Source organism: Haliotis rubra, unplaced genomic scaffold (genome assembly GCF_003918875.1).
Source record: "Haliotis rubra isolate DU_JTF1 unplaced genomic scaffold, ASM391887v1 Scf1619, whole genome shotgun sequence".
Classification (NCBI taxonomy): Eukaryota; Metazoa; Mollusca; class Gastropoda; order Lepetellida; family Haliotidae; genus Haliotis; species Haliotis rubra.
This window is the reverse complement of record NW_025765580.1, coordinates 97,181-117,531: the sequence shown is the minus strand read 5'-3', so window position 1 is coordinate 117,531 and position 20,351 is coordinate 97,181. Positions and strand designations below refer to the sequence as shown.

The 20,351-nt window shown below is 40.1% G+C and overlaps 1 protein-coding gene across 1 annotated transcript; it reads left to right on the top strand.

Moving 5' to 3' along the window:
- Positions 1–1,776: 1,776 nt before the first annotated feature.
- LOC124271617 (tyrosine-protein kinase SRK2-like) lies at positions 1,777–13,086 on the top strand. Its single transcript, XM_046706770.1, has 10 exons — positions 1,777–1,954; positions 2,203–2,299; positions 3,016–3,120; positions 4,012–4,131; positions 4,894–4,952; positions 6,453–6,599; positions 7,161–7,420; positions 9,163–9,319; positions 9,759–9,890; positions 11,248–13,086. Exons 1-10 carry the CDS (start codon positions 1,792–1,794, stop codon positions 11,463–11,465), a joined length of 1,458 nt encoding a protein of 485 aa, XP_046562726.1. The 5' UTR covers positions 1,777–1,791; the 3' UTR covers positions 11,466–13,086.
- Positions 13,087–20,351: the final 7,265 nt, after the last annotated feature.

Here is a 20,351-nt window from a genome sequence, read left to right as displayed (position 1 = left end):
CCAACCAACTTTAAAGGGGCAACACATCCAAAACATCAAATATATATATTTTCAGAATTACTTCATACCATTTACTCTGGCTCCTACAACAGCAGAATGTTTGATTCATTTGCACACACAGACCACATACTACCTGGGTAATATACTGAGACATTTAGAGACACTGTAGAGGTCCTTTTTGTTTATGATTGCTCAAAACTGCATGAGGCATGTCTGTTACTGGAAACACATAACTACACAAGAGCATATAAACAGTGTATATATCGAATTGTGAATTCATCTGTTCTTTTTGTGTGATCTTTCTGCTCTTAAAGTTCTTAAGCAGGGTTTTAAGTGACGTGCAAATGGGTGTCTAGTATGCGTAAATGTAGAGAATGGACGCAGAAAGAGATTCACTGCATCCCGAAGGATGCACAATATTATTCATTGTACCCACAACACATCCATGACTTTTGTTGTTTCTTTCAGAGCAGTTACTTGCATCATTTGACCTATCAGTCCACATGATTCACTCCATACTGTAAAGAAATTGGGATGGGGGTAGCCCAGTGGTTAAAGTGGTCACTCGTCACATCGAAGACCTCGGTTCGATTCCCCACATGGGTACACTGTGTGAAGCCCTTTTTCTTTTTCACCCATGAAGGTCCGGGTTAGAATGAACCTTCAGTAGCCCATGCTTGTCGTAAGAGGCAACTAATGGGATAGGGTGGTCAGGCTCGCTGACTTGGTTGACACTGTCATCGGTTTCCCAATTGCGCAGATTGATGCTCATGTTGTTGATCACTGGGTAGTCTGGTCCAGACTAGATTATTACAGACCGCCGCCATATAGCTGGAATATTGCTGAGTGCGGCGGAAAACTAAACTCACTCACTCACTTTTTCTTTTTCTCACTCACTCGCACACTCACTCACTCACATCAGTCTGGACTCGCTCAACAAAACTTTGCCTCACATAATATAACCTTGACTGACACAACTCAGTTTTGCCTCACACAACTCAACCTTGACTGACATTTCAAACCTGACTCACTCAATGAAGCAATGGCTCACACAACTCAGTCTTGACTGGCATGACTCAACAATGTCTCACACTAATCACCATTGACTCACACAACACAACTCAACTTGCAACAAAAAAACCTTGACTTACTTTACAGCCTTCACTCACACAATAAGGTCTTCACCCACACAATGAAGCTTTGACTCACACAATAAAGCCTTGACTCACACAATAAAGTCTTGACTCACACAATAAAGCCTTGACTCACACAAAGTTTTGACTAACACAATAAAGCCTTGACTCACACAAAGTTTTGACTCGCACAATTAAGCCTTGACTCACACAGAGTTTTGACTCACACAATAAATCCTTGACTCACACAAAGTTTTGACTCACACTATAAACCCTTGACTCGCACAATAAGGTCTTGACTCACACACCACAACCTTGACTCACACAATAAAGGCTTGACTCACACACCACAACCTTGACTCACACAATAATGCCTAGTCTGTCTCACAGTCCCTGCAGTGCTAAATCCCCTAAATGAATCAAGTCTAGATTTTCCCAGGTTCTGAATCTCTGGTATGCCATGGGCTCCTTTTCAATTTAAATGGGTTTATTTGTTACAATCAAAATTTCACATTCAGAGACTAAGCATTAGTCTTAATAATTTCTTGACTCACACAATAAAGCCTTGACTCAAACAACAGAGACTTGCATCATGCCCTACACCCTGGACTCATACCCATGACTCTGTTTCAGGTGAAGCTAGCCTCCTACAGGAGAAATGGGAAACTGTTTATCCAGGAAGGAGGATGTGGGCAAGCTGCAGCCCTCCATCAACCAACTGAATGGCGGTAATCTAGATCACAGCAGTCCGCCAACCAGCCCTCAAGATGTCACTGTGGGCTTCAACAAGCGGGATCTCCCGCCGCTGCCACCTTCAAAAAGTGAGAAATGAATGCTGATTGCAATAATTTTATGTTAAAATGAACTTGATAACATTGTCCATGATGGATTTCCTGCAATAAGCACGTCATAATAACCTCAAAATTGTTTCAGAAATGTAATGTCCAGTCATTCTTGACCAAAAATCTTTAACCTTAGAAACCTTAAAAGTCACTTGAAATTGTTATGCTTGAATCCTTCAACTAATCAGAGTATGAAAAACGTATCATTTGTTTTGTCCAATTTACAGAGGTGTTCAAATTCCTGGCTATGTACGATTTTGACGGTATAAATGAGGATGACCTGTCTTTCAAGAAGGGAGATCGTCTGGAGATTGATGAAACCAGGTGAGTTACGAAAACAACTTACCTGAGACTTATCCATGTTATCTCCCTTTCCCTTTTACTTATCTTGTGTGGGGCGGTGGGGTAGCCTAGTGGTTAAGGTGTTCGCTCGTTACGCCGAAGACCCGGGTTCAATTCCCCACATGGGTACAATGTGTTAAGCCCATTTCTGGTGTCCCCCGCCGTGATATTGCTGGAATATTGCTAAAAGCGGCGTAAAACCAAACTCACTCACTCACTCACTCACTTATCTTGTGTATCTCATGAAGTAGCATCAATTACCAGTGGTTTACAGCACTACCATGCACCATATTGAGTTGTCTCCCTTAGACATGTGACTGATGTGCATGATCTCCCTTCTATTAGTCATCCCATGAATGCGTCATTTTCCATTTCAATAATGATTGGATCTAAATGACAAAATACATTCCACTAGATTCTGAATTGAATTGTTTTTAAGATATTCACAAAAGAAATTTGACGATATATTATGCTAGAAAATAGAAAGTGCCAATCAAGCAGATAATATATTATGCTTTGGGCAAGTTATTGTTGACATTTGACAATGGGAGGAAAATAACAATCCTTCCCAGTACCTCACTGTGCATTACCTCACTCGTTCACCCTTAACATTGATGTGGAGAAAGATTGAAATCATAAACTCAGTGATGTGTTCACATAACGTATGACATCAACTAATTTGTTAAGTATTGTTTCAGTCAGAACAGTGACTGGTGGATAGCTACCAGCGTGAAGACGGGGCATCAGGGCTACATCCCCAGCAACTATGTCTGCAAGGACGATGACTCACCACAGGCTCAAGAGTAAGTTATTCCATTTTGTGTATTTGATGCAATTTGTGTTGAAAATATATATTTTTCCTTATCCTGACTCATGATCTTTGCTTATCTCCGTCTTCTATGCGAATGTTAGTTGAACACTTGAATCCTTTGTAGCTCCCTAAAGCGGACGTAAAAGTACACTCACCCACGAGTTACCTCCCTTTTCCCGCACAAACAGTCATGTGAACAGCCTTACTTGTCACTCTCTCCCTTTTCGCCCACGCGGATGGTTGGGTGAGCACTGGAGTCCCATATACGGCATATCTTTTATATTGAGATCCTATTTATTGAAATTATTTGGCTATAACTAACATGTATTATATGTATAAACTGCCATAGTATGGCAGGAATATTGCTGATTGCAACAAACAAAACCATGTGATTTCAATCTTTTGTTTGCAGTTTTCAAATCCAAATACCCTGGTATATACATACATATAATTACTTTTGTAATACTTTCTTTTCATAAATATAACGGACAGCGTCAAACAGTGTTGGAGAACGCTGGGTACCCCTGAAGGATGGGAAAGCCACATTAACTTGGTGTGCCTAGTGTCTGCACGAGTTTTATGCTCTCTAGGGAGTTAAGATTTGAATTATGATGTGCTGTTGAGATTGACATGCAATGATCCCGAGGGGAAAAATTAAAGCGCTTTGAGCATGCATGTAGATTGGATGGACTACAGCGCTATATAAATACCCATATAATATAAGAATAATGTAATAACACCTACAGCTGGAAGTCTGTTTGTTGGAAAAACCAGTAGCAGCACAGTAGTGGTGAACTTCAGGAACAGGAAATGTAATTGGGTCTTGTTTAATTTCTTTAAAATGGTACCGGTATATTTCAGTGTTGTTTTTCTGCTTTTATAGTTGGTGGTTCAATTTTGACCGCAAAGACTCCGATAAGATGCTGCTTCTTCCGGGTAACAAGGTTGGCACATTCCTGGTCAGAGAGTCTACAGGTGAGGATTCACATAGAGTGTGTTTGCTGTGACAGATATTTGGGTGCCACTGTCAAGTTGTTGTACAAGTCACTGTTATAATTATGTATTAACACAGAGTAATTTGATTGAATATGGAGTAAGCATTTTTTGCTATAAAGCTGTACTTGAAGTAATTATTGAAGTTAAACTGTTTGTTTCTTGTGGTCAAGGTGTAGCCTAGTGTTTAAAGGGATCGTCAAGAATACTAAGTGATCTGCTTTTAGCAATATTCCAGCAATATCATGGCAGGGTGTGAGTATATGTATCGTCCCTGCTACGACACTATCTGACGAGGAAGGAACACCTCAAGTTAAACTGTTCGTTTCTAGTGAACATTGAGACCTTTTTTATGCTCGATTTGATTTTGTATGAGAAGCCATTTTCTGATTCCCCTGCTGTCTTATCGCTGAAATATGGCTGAAATATAATAAAATCATACTCACTCACTCTTTTGAACCACTGAGTTTGAAGGCGCAGTTATATGACATATAAAGTTGTTGGTTTGATGACACTATGAACCAAGTCGTTAATCCTGACTGCCTGATCCATTTGATCACCTCTTAAGTTACTGGGAACCTAGTCTTAACTTGAATCTTCACACTGTAGATTAAGTGAAACATAAGTTTGACACATTAGACTGATTTTTAACAAATCTGGAAATTTTGAAGATTTCTTGTGTGAAAGATTTTGAGAGTGAAACATGGCCATTTGTTTTTCTTCCTTCTTGACATGGTTACCACAATGCTAAAGGGAGGTAATCCCTTCTCAGGAGTGTCAGCCCAAAGAGGACATTCACAAACATGCTTGATCTGATAGATCACTACAGAAGTAAGTTGCAACCATTCCCATGCCCTTCCTTTATGTTAGTAATCTCTTCCTACGTAAGTCCCAAAACATTTCAAGTCAATTTAAGTGTGCCAGCTTTTTAATCGTAGTAGTATGTATTTTTAATGTATGGCTAAATCTCAGCATCAACGCCAATGGCTGAAGGTATGGTGTAAATCCAACAAGGGTCCATGCAGGTAGCAAAAGCAATGTAAGTCCCCATGGTCCCTGGTATGGTGATCTACCTTCAGTTGTTACGCATCTATAGCCTGTTTTTATATTGTGATGTGTATAGTGATATATTTTTATGATAGCGTGCTAGTTTTAAATTAAGAGCTTTGATATTCTAGTAGTTTTACTGTCCTTCACTGACAGGTTGTTATATTCTCAATTTATTGACTTTGATATTGATATCAATTAAATTGTTCTCGTCACGATATGGCTGAGATATTGCCGATGTGATGTTAAATTTTAACTCACTCACTCACTAATAGTAACTTACCACAATCTGATGCACAATCTGATGTTCTTACTTTAGCTATGAGTCCTACTGTTTGTGTTGGTCATGGGACATGTTTCAAATTCTGTTTAATTTTGATTGATATACTTATGCAGAATTAATGTTTTGTTTGAGTTTTTCTTGTGTCGAAAGCAAGACTGTTGTATGTCCGATCGTGTTTGGTCAGTTTTGTCAGTAGCAGCATTAGACATAAAGGAGAGAATTTGTGGATGTCAACTTCTTTATAGTGAGGAGCATGACGTTTCGGAGTATATTCACCTGATGAAGTAGTAAGAATATACTCTGACACGTTGCAATTCTCACAATAAAGAAGTTGACATCCATAAATTCTCGCCTTTATGTGTATCACGTCTAAAGGACGTTCAAAGACTTTATGAAGCATAAAGACAGACACTTGAACATTTTAATTTTTTTGCAGAATTTATTGATCCCCCATTTTAGGTATGGGTTAGAAAACACATTTGTAGGTGTGTAACATACTCTCAACACCCCTAGAGCTATGTTGATTGGTTGGTTTGTTGTTTAAGGATGCACTCAGCAATATTCTAGCTCTATGGCGGCGGCCTGTAAGTAATAAGAGCTGGAATATTGCTGAGTGCGGAGTAAAACTAAACTCGCTCACTCATTGTTCCCCATTTCCTCAGTACGTCATATTAGCCTTGACCCACGCTTGTATGCATTTTATGATTTTTGTTTGTTTGTTGTTTAACACTGCTATATGGGGACAGTATGTAAATAATTGGGTCTGGACCAGACAATCCAGTGATCAACAGCATGAGCGTTGATCTACACAACTGGGATACGATAACATGTGTCACCTTATGACAATCATGGGTTGCTGAAGATCTTCCGAATCTTCATGGATGCACATTATGAGGTGAAAACCGTCAACCAAGACAAAGTCTTTGAGGCAATTGGCTATTTCGTGACTTTGTTTCCTGTTTCCTCAGTACGTCAGTAGTTTCTTGATTGATGACTTTCAGAAAGCACCGATGGGCTGTGCACAGTGCTAGCAGAGGCTTGTCCAAGGATCCGACCAATTGTTCATTTCCGGGAGCTGGAAGTTACCCGAGATTCACTAAAAATGACTATCAAGCTTGGAGCTGGCTGTTTCGGCGAAGTATGGAAGGGTAGGTGTTACAGGGTTTGAAGTCAGGAGCTTGCTTTGTTGCAACTATTACACATTGTGTGTAAATATCATGAGCCACATAGGTAGTGATCTAACCCTGTTTAACATAGTATATGCATTGGAGTTGTATGTGTGAGTCTATCAATTGGAGTTTTCATGTGGTTACTTAATGGAGTGCTTTCCATTTCAGAATTCTCCCTTTATTCATTTAGATTGTGATTAATTGCAACCTGAATGCACCAGTGGCACAATTGTATGGCCTGTATTGAACTCTACTTCATTGTCCATCAACTGTCATTTCGTCACTTAGTTGTTCAGTTTATTAAACACACATTTGTGCAAGGAAAGTTGATAATTATCAACTAATATTCAATAACTTCAAGAAATACCTGTTTTTGTATGTCACGATAATGAATTTACCCTTTGATTGTATAGATGCTGCAGCCCAGTAGCTAATGTGTTTGCTCGATATGTAGGAGACATGGGTTTGAATCCTGAAACAATTCAAACATAACATATCAATAAAGAAAGTCACCAACAGGAACATACCTCTTTGTTTCAGGTAAACTCCGGAATGTGATCGATGTGGCTGTGAAGACCCTAAAACCAGGCACCATGACCACGGAAGCCTTCTTGGCAGAGGCGAAGATCATGCACCAGCTGCGTCACAGGAAGCTGGTCCAGCTGATAGCTGTCTGTACAGATGAGGAGCCCATTCTCATCATGACAGAGCTGATGACAAACGGCGCCCTACTGGACTACATCAGGAAGGATGAGGGCCAGCGGATCCGCTTCCCCACCATCATTGACATGGCATCACAGGTGGGAGGAAGTAACGATCTACACAAGTAGCTTTACCCCTAAACCTAGTTATCTTACATTATTACCTTTTTATCCCCCGCCACGTGTTTAGCGTGAATCGGGGGGATATAGTATTAGGCTCCGTCCGTCCGTACGAATTGCAGTATCTTAAGAACAGTTGACTGGATTCTTTCATATTTGGTATCTAGGTTCATCATAATAAAAGAAAGGTCCCAGTCAGGTTTGGTGACCTTGACCTTCATTTCAAGGTCACAAGGGGACTTTAACGTTTTACCCTTGTCAGCAAGATATCTCAAGAACCGTTTACTGGATTTTCTTGATATTCAACACCAAGCTTTATCTAGGGCAGGCGCAGGGCCGAGTTGATTTTGGTGACCTTCACTTAAGTTTCAAGGTCACGTGACACTTCAGCACTTTGAAGATTTCAGCATGTTAAACTGCATGTTAAGATGGTCAGCGAGATATCTTAAGAACAGTTCACTGCATTTTCTTCATAGACTTTCAAGACTTCTCTTGAATGTTTTTCAATAAGCAATTTCTTTATTACTATTTTTGCATATTTCATACACTAAGACATTCATGTCAAGGTCAAAGTGAGTCTTGAAAATATTTGTGCGTTTGAACAACTACAGAGCAAGATATCAAGAAAGGTTGACTGGTCATGTTTTTGTTTACATTTAACTTCATCTTAAATTACGACCTTCACTTTCATTACTTTTTAAGTTTGATTTGATAATTTGCGGCGGGGGATTATGTCACCTTAGTGACAATGCTTGTTAATATAAACTGTTGACTAATTGGGTCTGCCCAGTGGTGCCTGGACGTATTTAAGTAATTGGTTTTTGGAATAATGACACCGTGTCTTTTTGTTTGTGCAACATACTCACATGTGTCCTCGTCTGATGCATTGTTCCATTGTTTGGATCTGTTCTCACAGTAGGACACACAAAACATCAGTTGAATGATGGTGTAATACTGAACAGCAAGCACTGGAAGGCATTTCTGCATAAATGTTTACAATACCATCATAGCTTGCTGAAATATGACAAAGTCATGCCAAGGATTTTGAAGCCCTTGTCTGCCAATGGAAAGCCGACTTATTGTTTAACTGTTTTATATAATATTATTGGGTAGACTCTCATTTCCAGTGCAAATGTTACTTCCCAGAATCATGCCAATCAATGACTATCGGTTAGAATCTGTCTAAAAACATCAGTACCCTGTTTCAATTCAGGCTTTTATGGTATGTCACATAATATAACTGAAATACTGTTCACTGCTGCATCCTACCAAACTTGCTGGTATATGATTCCGTTGTGCAAATTTTCATTTTAATAATGACCGCCTCCGTGGTGTAGTGGTTAGAGCGTCCGCCCGGAGAGCAGAAGGTCGCGAGTTCGATCCCCGACCGCGTCATACCAAAAGATGTTAAAATATGGTACTTGTTGGTCCCTGCCTGGCTCTCGGCATTAATGGGTACAACAAGGACTGGTCGGCTCGGAGTCAGTATAATGTGTCTGAGTGGGGTATTCATGCTTCACTGCGGCATGGTATCTCAGTGGGCTAGCACTATAAAACCAGCTTAAGTCTGGGCTAGTACAAGCAGCCGCACATACACATACACACGCATGCATGCACGTCGTCATATGAGCGAAATATTCTCAAGCATGACGTTAAACCCAATTTCACCTCACCTCACCTCACCTCATTTTAATAATGCCATTCTCTTGTTTGTTGATCAGATTGCAGAGGGCATGGCCTTCTTGGAAGCTGAGAACTTTGTTCACCGTGATCTCCGTGCAGCCAATATCCTTGTCGGTGAACACCATGATGTCAAGGTTGCCGACTTCGGTCTGGCGAGAATTCTGCAAGATGAGGATATTTATGAAGCCACAGAAAGTAAGTAGGCAATACAAGCATTGTTATAATATACATTCAATTTCATAGTGCAGTTTTGAGGATGCTTTTGATGAGGACTTACTGACAGATTCATTTTAGTAACTCAATCTGGAATTTTCACCAGCATCCTTAAGGTAAACACTTAGTGACATTACATATTCTTAATTTATTATCACTAAGTGAGTGAGTGAGTTTAGTTATATGCCACACTCAGCAATACTCCAGCTATATGTAAATAATCGAGTCTGGACCAGACAATCCAGCATTGATCTATGCAATTGGGATACAATGACATGTGTCAACAAAGTCAGCGAGCCTGACCACCTGATCTCGTTAGTAGCCTCTTACGACAAGCATGGGTTACTGAAGCTCAATTCCATAACCCATGATTATCACTAAGTTAGGAGGGCATATGAAGATTTGGTGACATGTTTTACAGATACGAAATTCCCCATCAAGTGGACAGCTCCTGAGGCAGCTCTGGAAAGGAAGTTCTCTGTCAAGTCCGACGTCTGGTCATTCGGCGTTCTGCTGTACGAGCTGGTTACCTTCGGGAGAGTTCCCTACCCTGGTGAGTGTTCTGTTAGTTCACCTATCAGGCCCAAGTAGAAGTGCGCAGTCTGTCCTCACAGTTCACCCAAGATGTCTGAGTAGAAATATGTAGTGCGCAGTCTGTCCTCACAGTTCACCCAAGACGTCTGAGTAGAAATATGTAGTGCGCAGTCTGTCCTCACAGTTCACCCAAGACGCCTTGAGTAGAAATATGTAAAGTAGTCTGTCTGTCCTCACAGTTCACCCAAGACGTCTGAGTAGAAATATGTAGTGCGAATTCTGTCCTCACAGTTCACCAAGATGTCTGAGAGTAGAAATATGTGAGTCGCAGTCTGTCCTCACAGTTCACCCAAGACTTCTGAGTAGAAATATGTAGTGCGCCAGTCTGTCCTCACAGTTCACCCAAGATGTCTGAGTAGAAATATGAAAGTCGCCAGTCCCTCTCAGTTCACCCAAGACGCCTGAGTAGAAATATGTAGTGCGCAGTCTGTCCTCACAGTTCACCCAAGACGTCTGAGTAGAAATATGTAGTGCGCAGTCTGTCCTCTCAGTTCACCCAAGACGTCTGAGTAGAAATATGTAGTGCGCAGTCTGTCCTCTCAGTTCACCCAAGACGTCTGAGTAGAAATATGTAGTGCGCAGTCTGTCCTCTCAGTTCACCCAAGACGTCTGAGTAGAAATATGTAGTCGATGTCTGTCCCCAGTTCACCCAAGACGTCTGAGTAGAAATATGTAGTGCGCAGTCCGTCCTCTCAGTTCACCCAAGACGTCTGAGTGGAAATATGTAGTGCGCAGTCCGTCCTCACAGTTCACCAAACAGCAGCAGTTTGTATCATGCCTGTGTCGTCAGTTGTCTGTGGTGGCTTTTCCTTCAGACAATAGGTACACTTCCTCGGACTCCATCCCAGCAGACTACTGCTTTTGAGTCTGGATGTGTTTTGTAATCATGTGACTGTGAAAATGTTAACATGTGGCTTTTTGAATGTAGGGCTGATTCCACTAGACATTTAAACTGATGCGACCTTCCATAACCCATGGGAAGAGCTATATACTATCTTGGCCATCTCTTAATCCAACAATTTGTTTGGTACAGTTTTCTGATTTTGAATAGAGAACTTTGTCAAAATATTTTTCAAAGGGTAGCCAAGAATGTAAGTTGCCATAAGACCTGAAAAAAGCTGATTTCTGATTGGCTGAATGTTAAAAAAGGCATTTCATTGGTCAGTCAAGGCCATTCTGACTGACCTGTAGTGGAATGCCCTCAGTTGTTTGTGTAGCCCAGGCAGTGCTAAGATCTGATAGTAATGAGACTGCATGAATATAGTACTGATGACTTTCCTAGGTATACTAGCACTACAAGTGTGTGTCTGTTATAGGTATGGGAGGCTCAGAGGTGCTGCACAAGGTGGACAAAGGCTACCGTATGCCCAAACCCACCGGACCAATCAGCTACACAGAGTCCTACTACGACCACATGCTCAAGTGCTGGAACAGAAAACCCGAGGATCGACCGACTTTCGCCTACCTGCATGACTTTTTCGATGACTACTTTATAGCCACGGAACCTGACTACAGAGATACAGAAGACATGTGATGTCACCCTGTCACCCCTCAAAGAAACAATAGACTAGGCCAGCAGGAATCTTGCTGCATAATACATGACTGTAGAGGAATGCCATCTATGATTTGATTGGTGCATGCAGATATATTTGTAACCAATGATACGCTTAATCAGATGCTGCAGTGCAGCCACATTCGATGCAATCACCCATGGCAGACAACGTAAACCACATCTGCCATGTTAGATTTCCCCCATATCATATTCATTGTTTTAGAATTTTTGTGTGTTTATTATTCAAATTGTACAGTTTAAATTTTATGAAATATTTTTTATCACTTGTATATATTTAGAGTCAATTTTATGAACAGATATAGAGTTTTATATACGATCATACAAAGTATGATATCTGGCTTCGGCCCACCTCTTCATGGACCAAGGTACTATTTTTGATTTTTTTTCTTTCTTTGGTATCACCTTAATGGTATTTTGGTATATCCAAAATAACAGCAGATGATATATTCAGAGAACTAGATGACACCCTGATCAGAAAGTACAGTGTTGACTGAGAACAGAAACTACCTGGTAGTTGAAGGAGGGAGATAAGTCAGTAGGTGATTGTAGTTATCTCCCTTTGCTGTAATCACTGCACAAATGACAGTAGTGTTCAGAAAGGGTAGAACAAGTGCCTTTCTTTATTGCTAGTAATAGTTACATCATTGTTGTCATTTCATTCAGCCCTCTGATAACTTCATAACATAATGTGTCCTGGGTACCTCACTATGCTCAATGGCTTCTGACCCAGAGCCATGAACATCAGACTTCTCTCCCACAGCTTCAGATTAACATGGTGAGGAATGCTTTGGATAATGTTCAATCATGTATATTTTTTGTCTCTCATTTTTGTGTTCCTTTACTTTTCATTGTTGTAGCAGAGTGAGTACATTTATGAAAATGCATAACTTTCACCGTTTTTTAACATCTCCCAAGTTTGATATCAGATCTAGTTGTAAGATGATAGTACATGATTCAAGATCATTTTCATATATTGGATACGTTTTTGTCAGATGATAAGTTACAGTTACACATGATAAAGACATTATAGGAAGTTGTTCTGCGATATGTACATAGAAGTGTTAATTGTTGACAATTGTTTTGATCATTCTGACAACTGTAATTTACTATAAGTTCAAAATGTGAAAGTGTACTGGCTGTGCAATGGTCTTGATTAAGCTGCTCATTCTGTCAGTTCATCCGCTGAAGTCATGTGCTAGCTGCTGGCACAGTAGATAGAATGTTTGTTGACAACAGATTCTGGTATCGCCCCACTTGGGTTCAACAGTGAGTTCTTGTTGTCATCAGCCATGACAGTATGCCAGTGCTAAACGCAGCAGAAGACCATTCTTATCTGTATGCAGTGTTCAAAGCGAGCATCTTCTCATAATCCAATGGTAGGTAGATTTCTTGTCAGGTTGGGTACAATGTGTGAAGCCCATTTCTGGTGTCCCTCACCGTGATGTTGCTGGAATATTGCTAAAAGCGGGGTAAAACCAAACTCAGTCAGTCAGTCTTGTCAGGTAGTCTCAAAGTTGTTTGGATCCATATGGTCTGCAGCAAACATACATGTAGATTTATTTGTCACAATCAGCGGCATTTTTAACAAAAAATGAGGGTATTAAAAGTTTGGTTAGGGCCTACAGTCTAATGTCTGTGGGTCCCGCGATGGCATTCTTGCACTTTTTCTTTATTTCAAACATTGGCAGTATGCCTTTCCAATGATTTTCTGTTACCATGTCATCCATCTTAGCCAAGGTTATGAGAGGTTCCACAATTCTGTATTTTTCAGTTGGTTTACAAACGGTTTGTGTGTAACAAGGGTTTTGGGCTATGTGAGAAGTCTTAAAAAAACAAATTACAATGTGTCAACTCCCTGATTACTGCTGCAGCTAATGAATAAGAAACAAACCAATTTTAGTGTGGCAAGGTAGTATAATTGATTTTGTTTGTTACAGTACAAGATTGTATGCATGTTATTCACTGTTGCTTACACTGTTAATGAAATCTCTTACTATTTCCATTTCACACATTGATTAAACGAGTCATAAATACTATTAATTCAGTAGTCACTTTTTCTCCAATTTCAGTGATGTTGAGATCTGTTGGTCTTGTCAATGTGTAGCCAAGTTGAAAATGTTCATTCCAGGAGCATCCAAGAAAGTTCATTCCTAAATTTTAAGGGATCTATTTGTTTCTTACATTCTGAGGTCTGCCATAACCATTTCATAATCTCTCACCTTATCACTAGAGGTTATGGGGAGCAGTGATTTTCATATTTATCCATTCCAAGGTGAAAGCGATGTAGGATGTAGATTTAGTTACAGATCAACATAAGTTTTAACTAGTTATCTCAGATGCTTTACGTAACACTTGCTTAAGATTTGTTCATTCTGGTGTTGCCCGCTGTGATGTTGCTGGAATATTACTAAAAGCAAAGATAGAACCTCAACTCAATCACTCACACTTTAAGTTTTGTTATTTCCACTGGAAGAATTGTATTATGTAAATTTGAATGAATCAACTCATGAATTGGTTAAGATTTATTTTGGAATTTTATTTAGTATCCAATATGTTTATGGTGGTATAAGCGTCAAGACAAGTGTGCTCACTGTGTGAATTCACACACCGAACTTCAATAAAGTATACAAGCAGGTGTTAAGATACCATAAGTACTTAACTTATTTCTAAGTAAATTCTGATAAATAGTTATGCTAATAATATGATATCTTCACAGGCTGGTTATGTCATCATTGATAAAAAAAGCTGTCTCTGGGAGACATGCAAGAAATCGTTTAGGTTCCATGCAAATGAAATTGCTTTCAAGTTATTTGTTTGTACTTGGAAGTGTGTAGGTCACGGTGCCCTGAGGGAGTTGATTGGTGCTCATATTATCTGTCACTAGTTTGCCTTGATGACATTATGTACTGTTATCTTATAACTTGAATAATGCCGACATCAGCACAAAACAAACTTGTTGACTGCTTATTCATCAAACTCAATGAAATCAAACTTTGTCACAGCAAAATTGTATCCCATTCTTCCAACAATATAATTGTACCTACTTGTTTACTTCCTTAATATTGGTACGCTGAAGACCCAGGTTCGAATCCCCACATGGGCACAATGTGTGAAGCCCATTTTTGGTGTCCCCCACCGTGATGCTGCTGGAATATTGCTAAAAGTGGCTTAAAACCAAACTCAGTCAGTCAGTCAGTCAGTCTTAATATTGGTAGTATTTGACGCAAGGTCTTTCTCATGATGAGAAATGTGATGGTATCATCACTTTGACGACATGTTGATGTGTAATGTACCCTGCAGCCGACTTCTCTTTCAAACGGTTAGTGACAATGTTTTAGATCTCTACATCTAAATATGGCTACATTCCATACCACATACAAGAGGGCTTCAATATTATTCAAACTAACCTTTTGCATAGTATAGTCTGTTTTTATCTGAAATCTATATTTTTCTTGTGGTTTTGTTTAATTGTCAATTTTCTGATATTTTGTCCACATTTATCAAGTGCAGGTCACAAGACAATATGTATGGCAAGTGGGTTTCCATAAACAATATGTTCCTTTTTGACTTTTGTATTCAATTTAGACATAATATATATCTTGAGTTTTTTGCCAAATATGTATATTATGAGCCATATGCAAAAAATAGAATTGTTTTAGTGAAGATCAAATAAAATTAGTTTGATAGGTTGATCTTCATGTGATTTCTGTAAGTGCCTTTGAATGATGCTTTTCTTGCAGTTAGTATTTCGTATAAACCCTGTGGTGCATCTTGGAATCGGAACTAACTGCAAAGTGCAATAACAAACTACCGGTACATCAAATAGAGACTTAATATGATATCCTTCAAATAGTGACAGTATGATATCCTGCAAATTGTGACTCATTATGATATCCTACAAGCAGTGACTCATTATGATATCCAGTGCCTTTCTTTAACATGAGGGGTTGTGTCAAAAGTTCAGGGTCGATGAGGTATCCCAGTGGTTAAAGTGGTGAAATTTTCGAACAATACTGTCACCATGGCAACCACTCTTTGCATAATGTGGTTAGACTGCTCAGTTTTAGAAACAAACCCAAAAATTTAAAATGTATACAATTGTACCAGCTTGCCTGTAACAAAACAGGAACTTTTAATATCATGTGTAATCTCTTGACACAACCCCCCAGTTGTGGAGGATGTTTGGTTTGTATGTGATAAAATATGTATTGCACAAATAACATAAATATAATGTTTTCCTTTGATTTATCATTATATTTAATTGTTATGTTGAAATAGTTCATGGAAGAAAAATGATTTGGTAAGTCAGAAACAGCTGGTGAAACCAGAAAATGGCAATAGATAGGCTAAATTATTTGTTTTTCATAATCATTTCCACATATAGTTGAAAATTATGGTTGAAAATTATGCTCTGATGGCCACAATAAGGCTGTCACAGTGTTTGAATGCTTCTGTTTGTTTTCTATCAATCTGCCCGTCCTTGCATATATCTATAACACTCACATAATCAGTATTTGCCAACTTCGTAATAGTCAGGATAGTTTTCAATACCATTAGTAATATATACATGTATCCTGTGTAAGTCAAAACTTCTGTTTTTCATGGTAATGTTGATTGGTCATCCCAGTGTTTTAGTCAGTCAGTGGTATGACTAGCAAAAGGGTTCTGGTTCACTGGCCATGTTAGTAGGATCTTTTTATGTCCTGTTACCATGACAACAGGGTCCCAAGATCCTGCTGTGGGTGAGGAAGTGTATTAGTCAGTATGCACTCATCCTGTATCTCTCTAATATTCAGTTTTTCCAAGTATGATTTTTGTTTTACAAATGACAATGCAACTGTAACATCTCTTGTCCGACCACTTCCTGTTCTTGTGTACACTTAAGAGCTCTTCTTTCTTTAAATAGAAACAATTGTAAAATTTGTCATGTTTTACATACTTTTGACAAAAGAAGGAGCACAATTGGCTGGCATTGGTTGAATGTCCACATATTGTCATATTCAGCCTGAGGAAACTATCAGTGAAATAATGTTAACTAGGCTTTAGGTAGTTCACCTTAAAAAGGGGGAATATTGTTTTCCAAAACATCTATTTTTTCAATACTCTTGACAATTAAAGAGACAATTCTTTGTCTGTTTTGATGTGTATATTTTCCTACATTTAAATATATGTTTTGGAAGTTGTATAGACTAATCCTTTCTTAAAACTGTTTTAGACTATTTTAAACCAACTTTTATGAAGTGTTGTATAATTTGTGTGAAACAACAAGCTTGTGTAATGCATATTTTAGGTTGTTTATACTGTTTTGCTACAAGATTGTATTTCAATTACTTGTTTAGCATCTTTTAGACTGTCATTCATGCTTTGTAAATAAACTTGAGAAATATGCAACTTGTTTACTTGTATATAGTCAGTGTTAGTGTCAGACAGACTTCAGGTTTGTTGTGTGCATGTCTAGGGTGGGAAGTGATGTGATGTGATGTGGTGTGTTTTGGTGTGATGTGTTGGTTTGGTGTGATGTGGGGATATGCTGTGGTGTTTGGGTCTGGGGGTGATGTGTTGTGGGGTGTTGTGTGGTTTAGGGGTGATATGATTGGTGTGGGTTGGTGTATTGTAGGGATGGTGTGAGTATGGGTTTGGTGTTCACATTTCACAACTTTTGAGATACAATCTAGTATGCTCTTTTTATCAAGATTTCAAAGAGCGTCATGCCAGTCGTGCTCAGAAGTTGTTCACTACTGATCAAGGTGACAACATTCAAGGCCACAGTAAAGCTTCCAAAAGATTTTATGGTAGACATGTGGAAATTTCCAAATCTAATACATCAGTGACAAAAATGATGTCCGATGGAATTCCCTATTCTGACTTATACCATACGTTCCCGAATTATTTCAGGTGAACAATTGACTAGACTTTGCATGTGTTTATGACATGCGCCACCTGTGGGGCAGGATACGCTCACCTTTTTGTGAACCCTTGATATCATCACTATTTCATAGTGATTCATAAACACTTGCTCTGTCATCGTATTGCATGGCGACAATCAATGGATTGTCTGGTCCAAACTCATTTGTTTACAAACAAATATATACTCATGATATAGTCACAATTGGACAATCGACTCTGCTTTTTGCAGAATATTTCATATGAAGGTGGAAATGGTCTTGTCGCTTCTATTCTATTGATTGGGGTATTGACTATAAAGTTAAACAAACACATCATGACACAGTAGCTGTAGTTCTCTACATGCCCACAACAAGAAATGTCCTGGTGTCTCCTGGATGGTATTACTGGAGGCCCTTTTGCTGGTGTCTCCACAATGGCATTACTGGGGGCCCTTTTGCTGGTGTCTCCTGGATGGTGTTACTGGAGGCCCTTTTGCTGGTGTCTCCTTAGTGGTATTACTGGAGGCCCTTTTGCTGGTGTCTCCTGGATGGTGTTACTGGAGGCCCTTTTGCTGGTGTTTCCTGAATGGATGGTATTACTGGAAGCCCTTTTGCTGGTGTCTCCTGGTTGGTGTTACTGGAAGCCCTTTTGCTGGTGTTTCCTCAATGGTACGTATTACTGGAGGCCCTTTTTGCTGGTGTCTCCTGAGTGGTGTTACTGGAAGCCCTTTTGCTGGTGTCTCCTGGATGGTATTACTGGAAGCCCTTTTGCTGGTGTCTCCTGGATGGTATTACTGGAGGCCCTTTTGCTGGTGTCTCCTGAGTGGTGTTACTGGAAGCCCTTTTGCTGGGTGTCTCCCTGGATGGTATTACTGGTGTCTCCTGGATGGTGTTACTGGAAGCCCTTTTGCTGGTGTCTCCTGGATGGTATTACTGGAAGCCCTTTTGCTGGTGTCTCCTGGATGGTATTACTGGAGGCCCTTTTTGCTGGTGTCTCCTGAGTGGTGTTACTGGAAGCCCTTTTGCTGGTGTCTCCTGGATGGTGTTACTGGAAGCCCTTTTGCTGGTGTTTCCTGAATGGATGGTATTACTGGAAGCCCTTTTTGCTGGTGTCTCCTGGATGGTGTTACTGGAGGCCCTTTTGGTGGTGTCTCCCCTTTTGCTGGTGTCTCCTGGATGTATTACTGGAAGCCCTTTTTTGCTCCTGGTGGTCTTACTGGATTTTCCCTGGTGTCTCCTGGATGGTGTTACTGGAAGCCCTTTTGCTGGTGTCTCCTGGATGGTGTTACTGGAAGCCCTTTTTGCTGGTGTTTCCTCAATGGTACGTATTACTGGAGGCCCTTTTTGGTGGTGTCTCCTGAGTGGTGTTACTGGAAGCCCTTTTGCTGGTGTCTCCTGGATGGTGTTACTGGAAGCCCTTTTGCTGGTGTCTCCTCAATGGTACGTATTACTGGAGGCCCTTTTTGCTGGTGTCTCCTGAGTGGTGTTACTGGAGGCCCTTTTGTTGGTGTCTCCTGGATGGTGTTACTGGAGGCCCTTTTTGCTGGTGTCTCCTGAGTGATGTTACTGGAGGCCCTTTTGTTGGTGTCTCCTGGATGGTGTTACTGGAGGCCCTTTTTGCTGGTGTCTCCTGGATGGTATTACTGGAGGCCCTTTTTGCTGGTGTCTCCTGAGTGGTGTTACTGGAAGCCCTTTTGCTGGTGTCTCCTGGATGGTGTTACTGGAAGCCCTTTTGCTGGTGTCTCCTCAATGGTACGTATTACTGGAGGCCCTTTTTGCTGGTGTCTCCTGAGTGGTATTACTGGAGGCCCTTTTGCTGGTGTCTCCTGAATGGTATTACTGGAGGCGCTTTTGCTGGTGTCTCCTGAATGGTATTACTGGAGGACCTTTTGCTGGTGTCTCCTGGTTGGTGTTACTGGAGGCCCTTTTGCTGGTGTCTCCTGAATGGTGTTACTGGAGGTTCCTTTTGCTGGTGTCTCCTGAATGGTATTACTGGAGGCCCTTTTGCTGGCGTCTCCTGAATGGTGTTACTGGAGGTCCTTTTGCTGGTGTCTCCTGAATGGTGTTACTGGAGGCCCTTTTGCTGGCGTCTCCTGAATGGTGTTACTGGAGGCCTTTTTGCTGGTGTCTCCTGAATGGTGTTACTGGAAGCCCTTTTTGCTGGTGTCTCCTGAATGGTATTACTGGAAGCCCTTTTTGATGGTGTCTCCTGAATGGTGTTTAAAAAATGCACTAATATCACACACTGATCAAGCTTTGAGTTAACGCCATACTTCCTCCATTTGTGTCGGTATGACGGGACGCGGATGGACCAGTTGCTTTTAAGCGGAAACTAGCTGTGTGTCTCTTTATTGTTCCAGAATCTTGGGTTCGAGTTCCAAATATTCCCAGAGTCTGATTTAAGCTGACTGACTCACTCACTCACTCATCCACTCACCGACTCACTCATGCTTTTGTATTTAAAGAAACTGTAGCTTTTTATTTCGGTGAAACCTGTCACTTGTGGTATATTTTAAGTTGACCATTTTTAGCTTTACAATACTAATAAACATTTGAAAAGACAGAACTTTACAATACGATGAAACGATTTACGATAGGGGAGTGTCTGCTTTGTTTATTGACATCCTCTTTAAAAATACCATGTAGATTTAGTCGGTTGTTAGTTTTTGTCCGTTTGTAAAGCCTCGTCGCTATCCCGTGTCAAAAGTTAGAGAATGCGAGCACATGAAAATGTTCCCTTCTGTATTCCATATCTAACACATCACAAACATTGAGTATGTTTGAACCAGGAAAAGCCTCTTTATGTCACGACAAAAGACATGATAATGATATTTCATAAAACGCACAATGGCCATTCTCAGCAACAATTGTGATTTCATCAATATGGTTTTAGACTGTGCGGAAATTGGTATGAGTTGCTTTCTGTAGAGGGAAGTGTTATTTATCTCAGTGATAGTTTTGG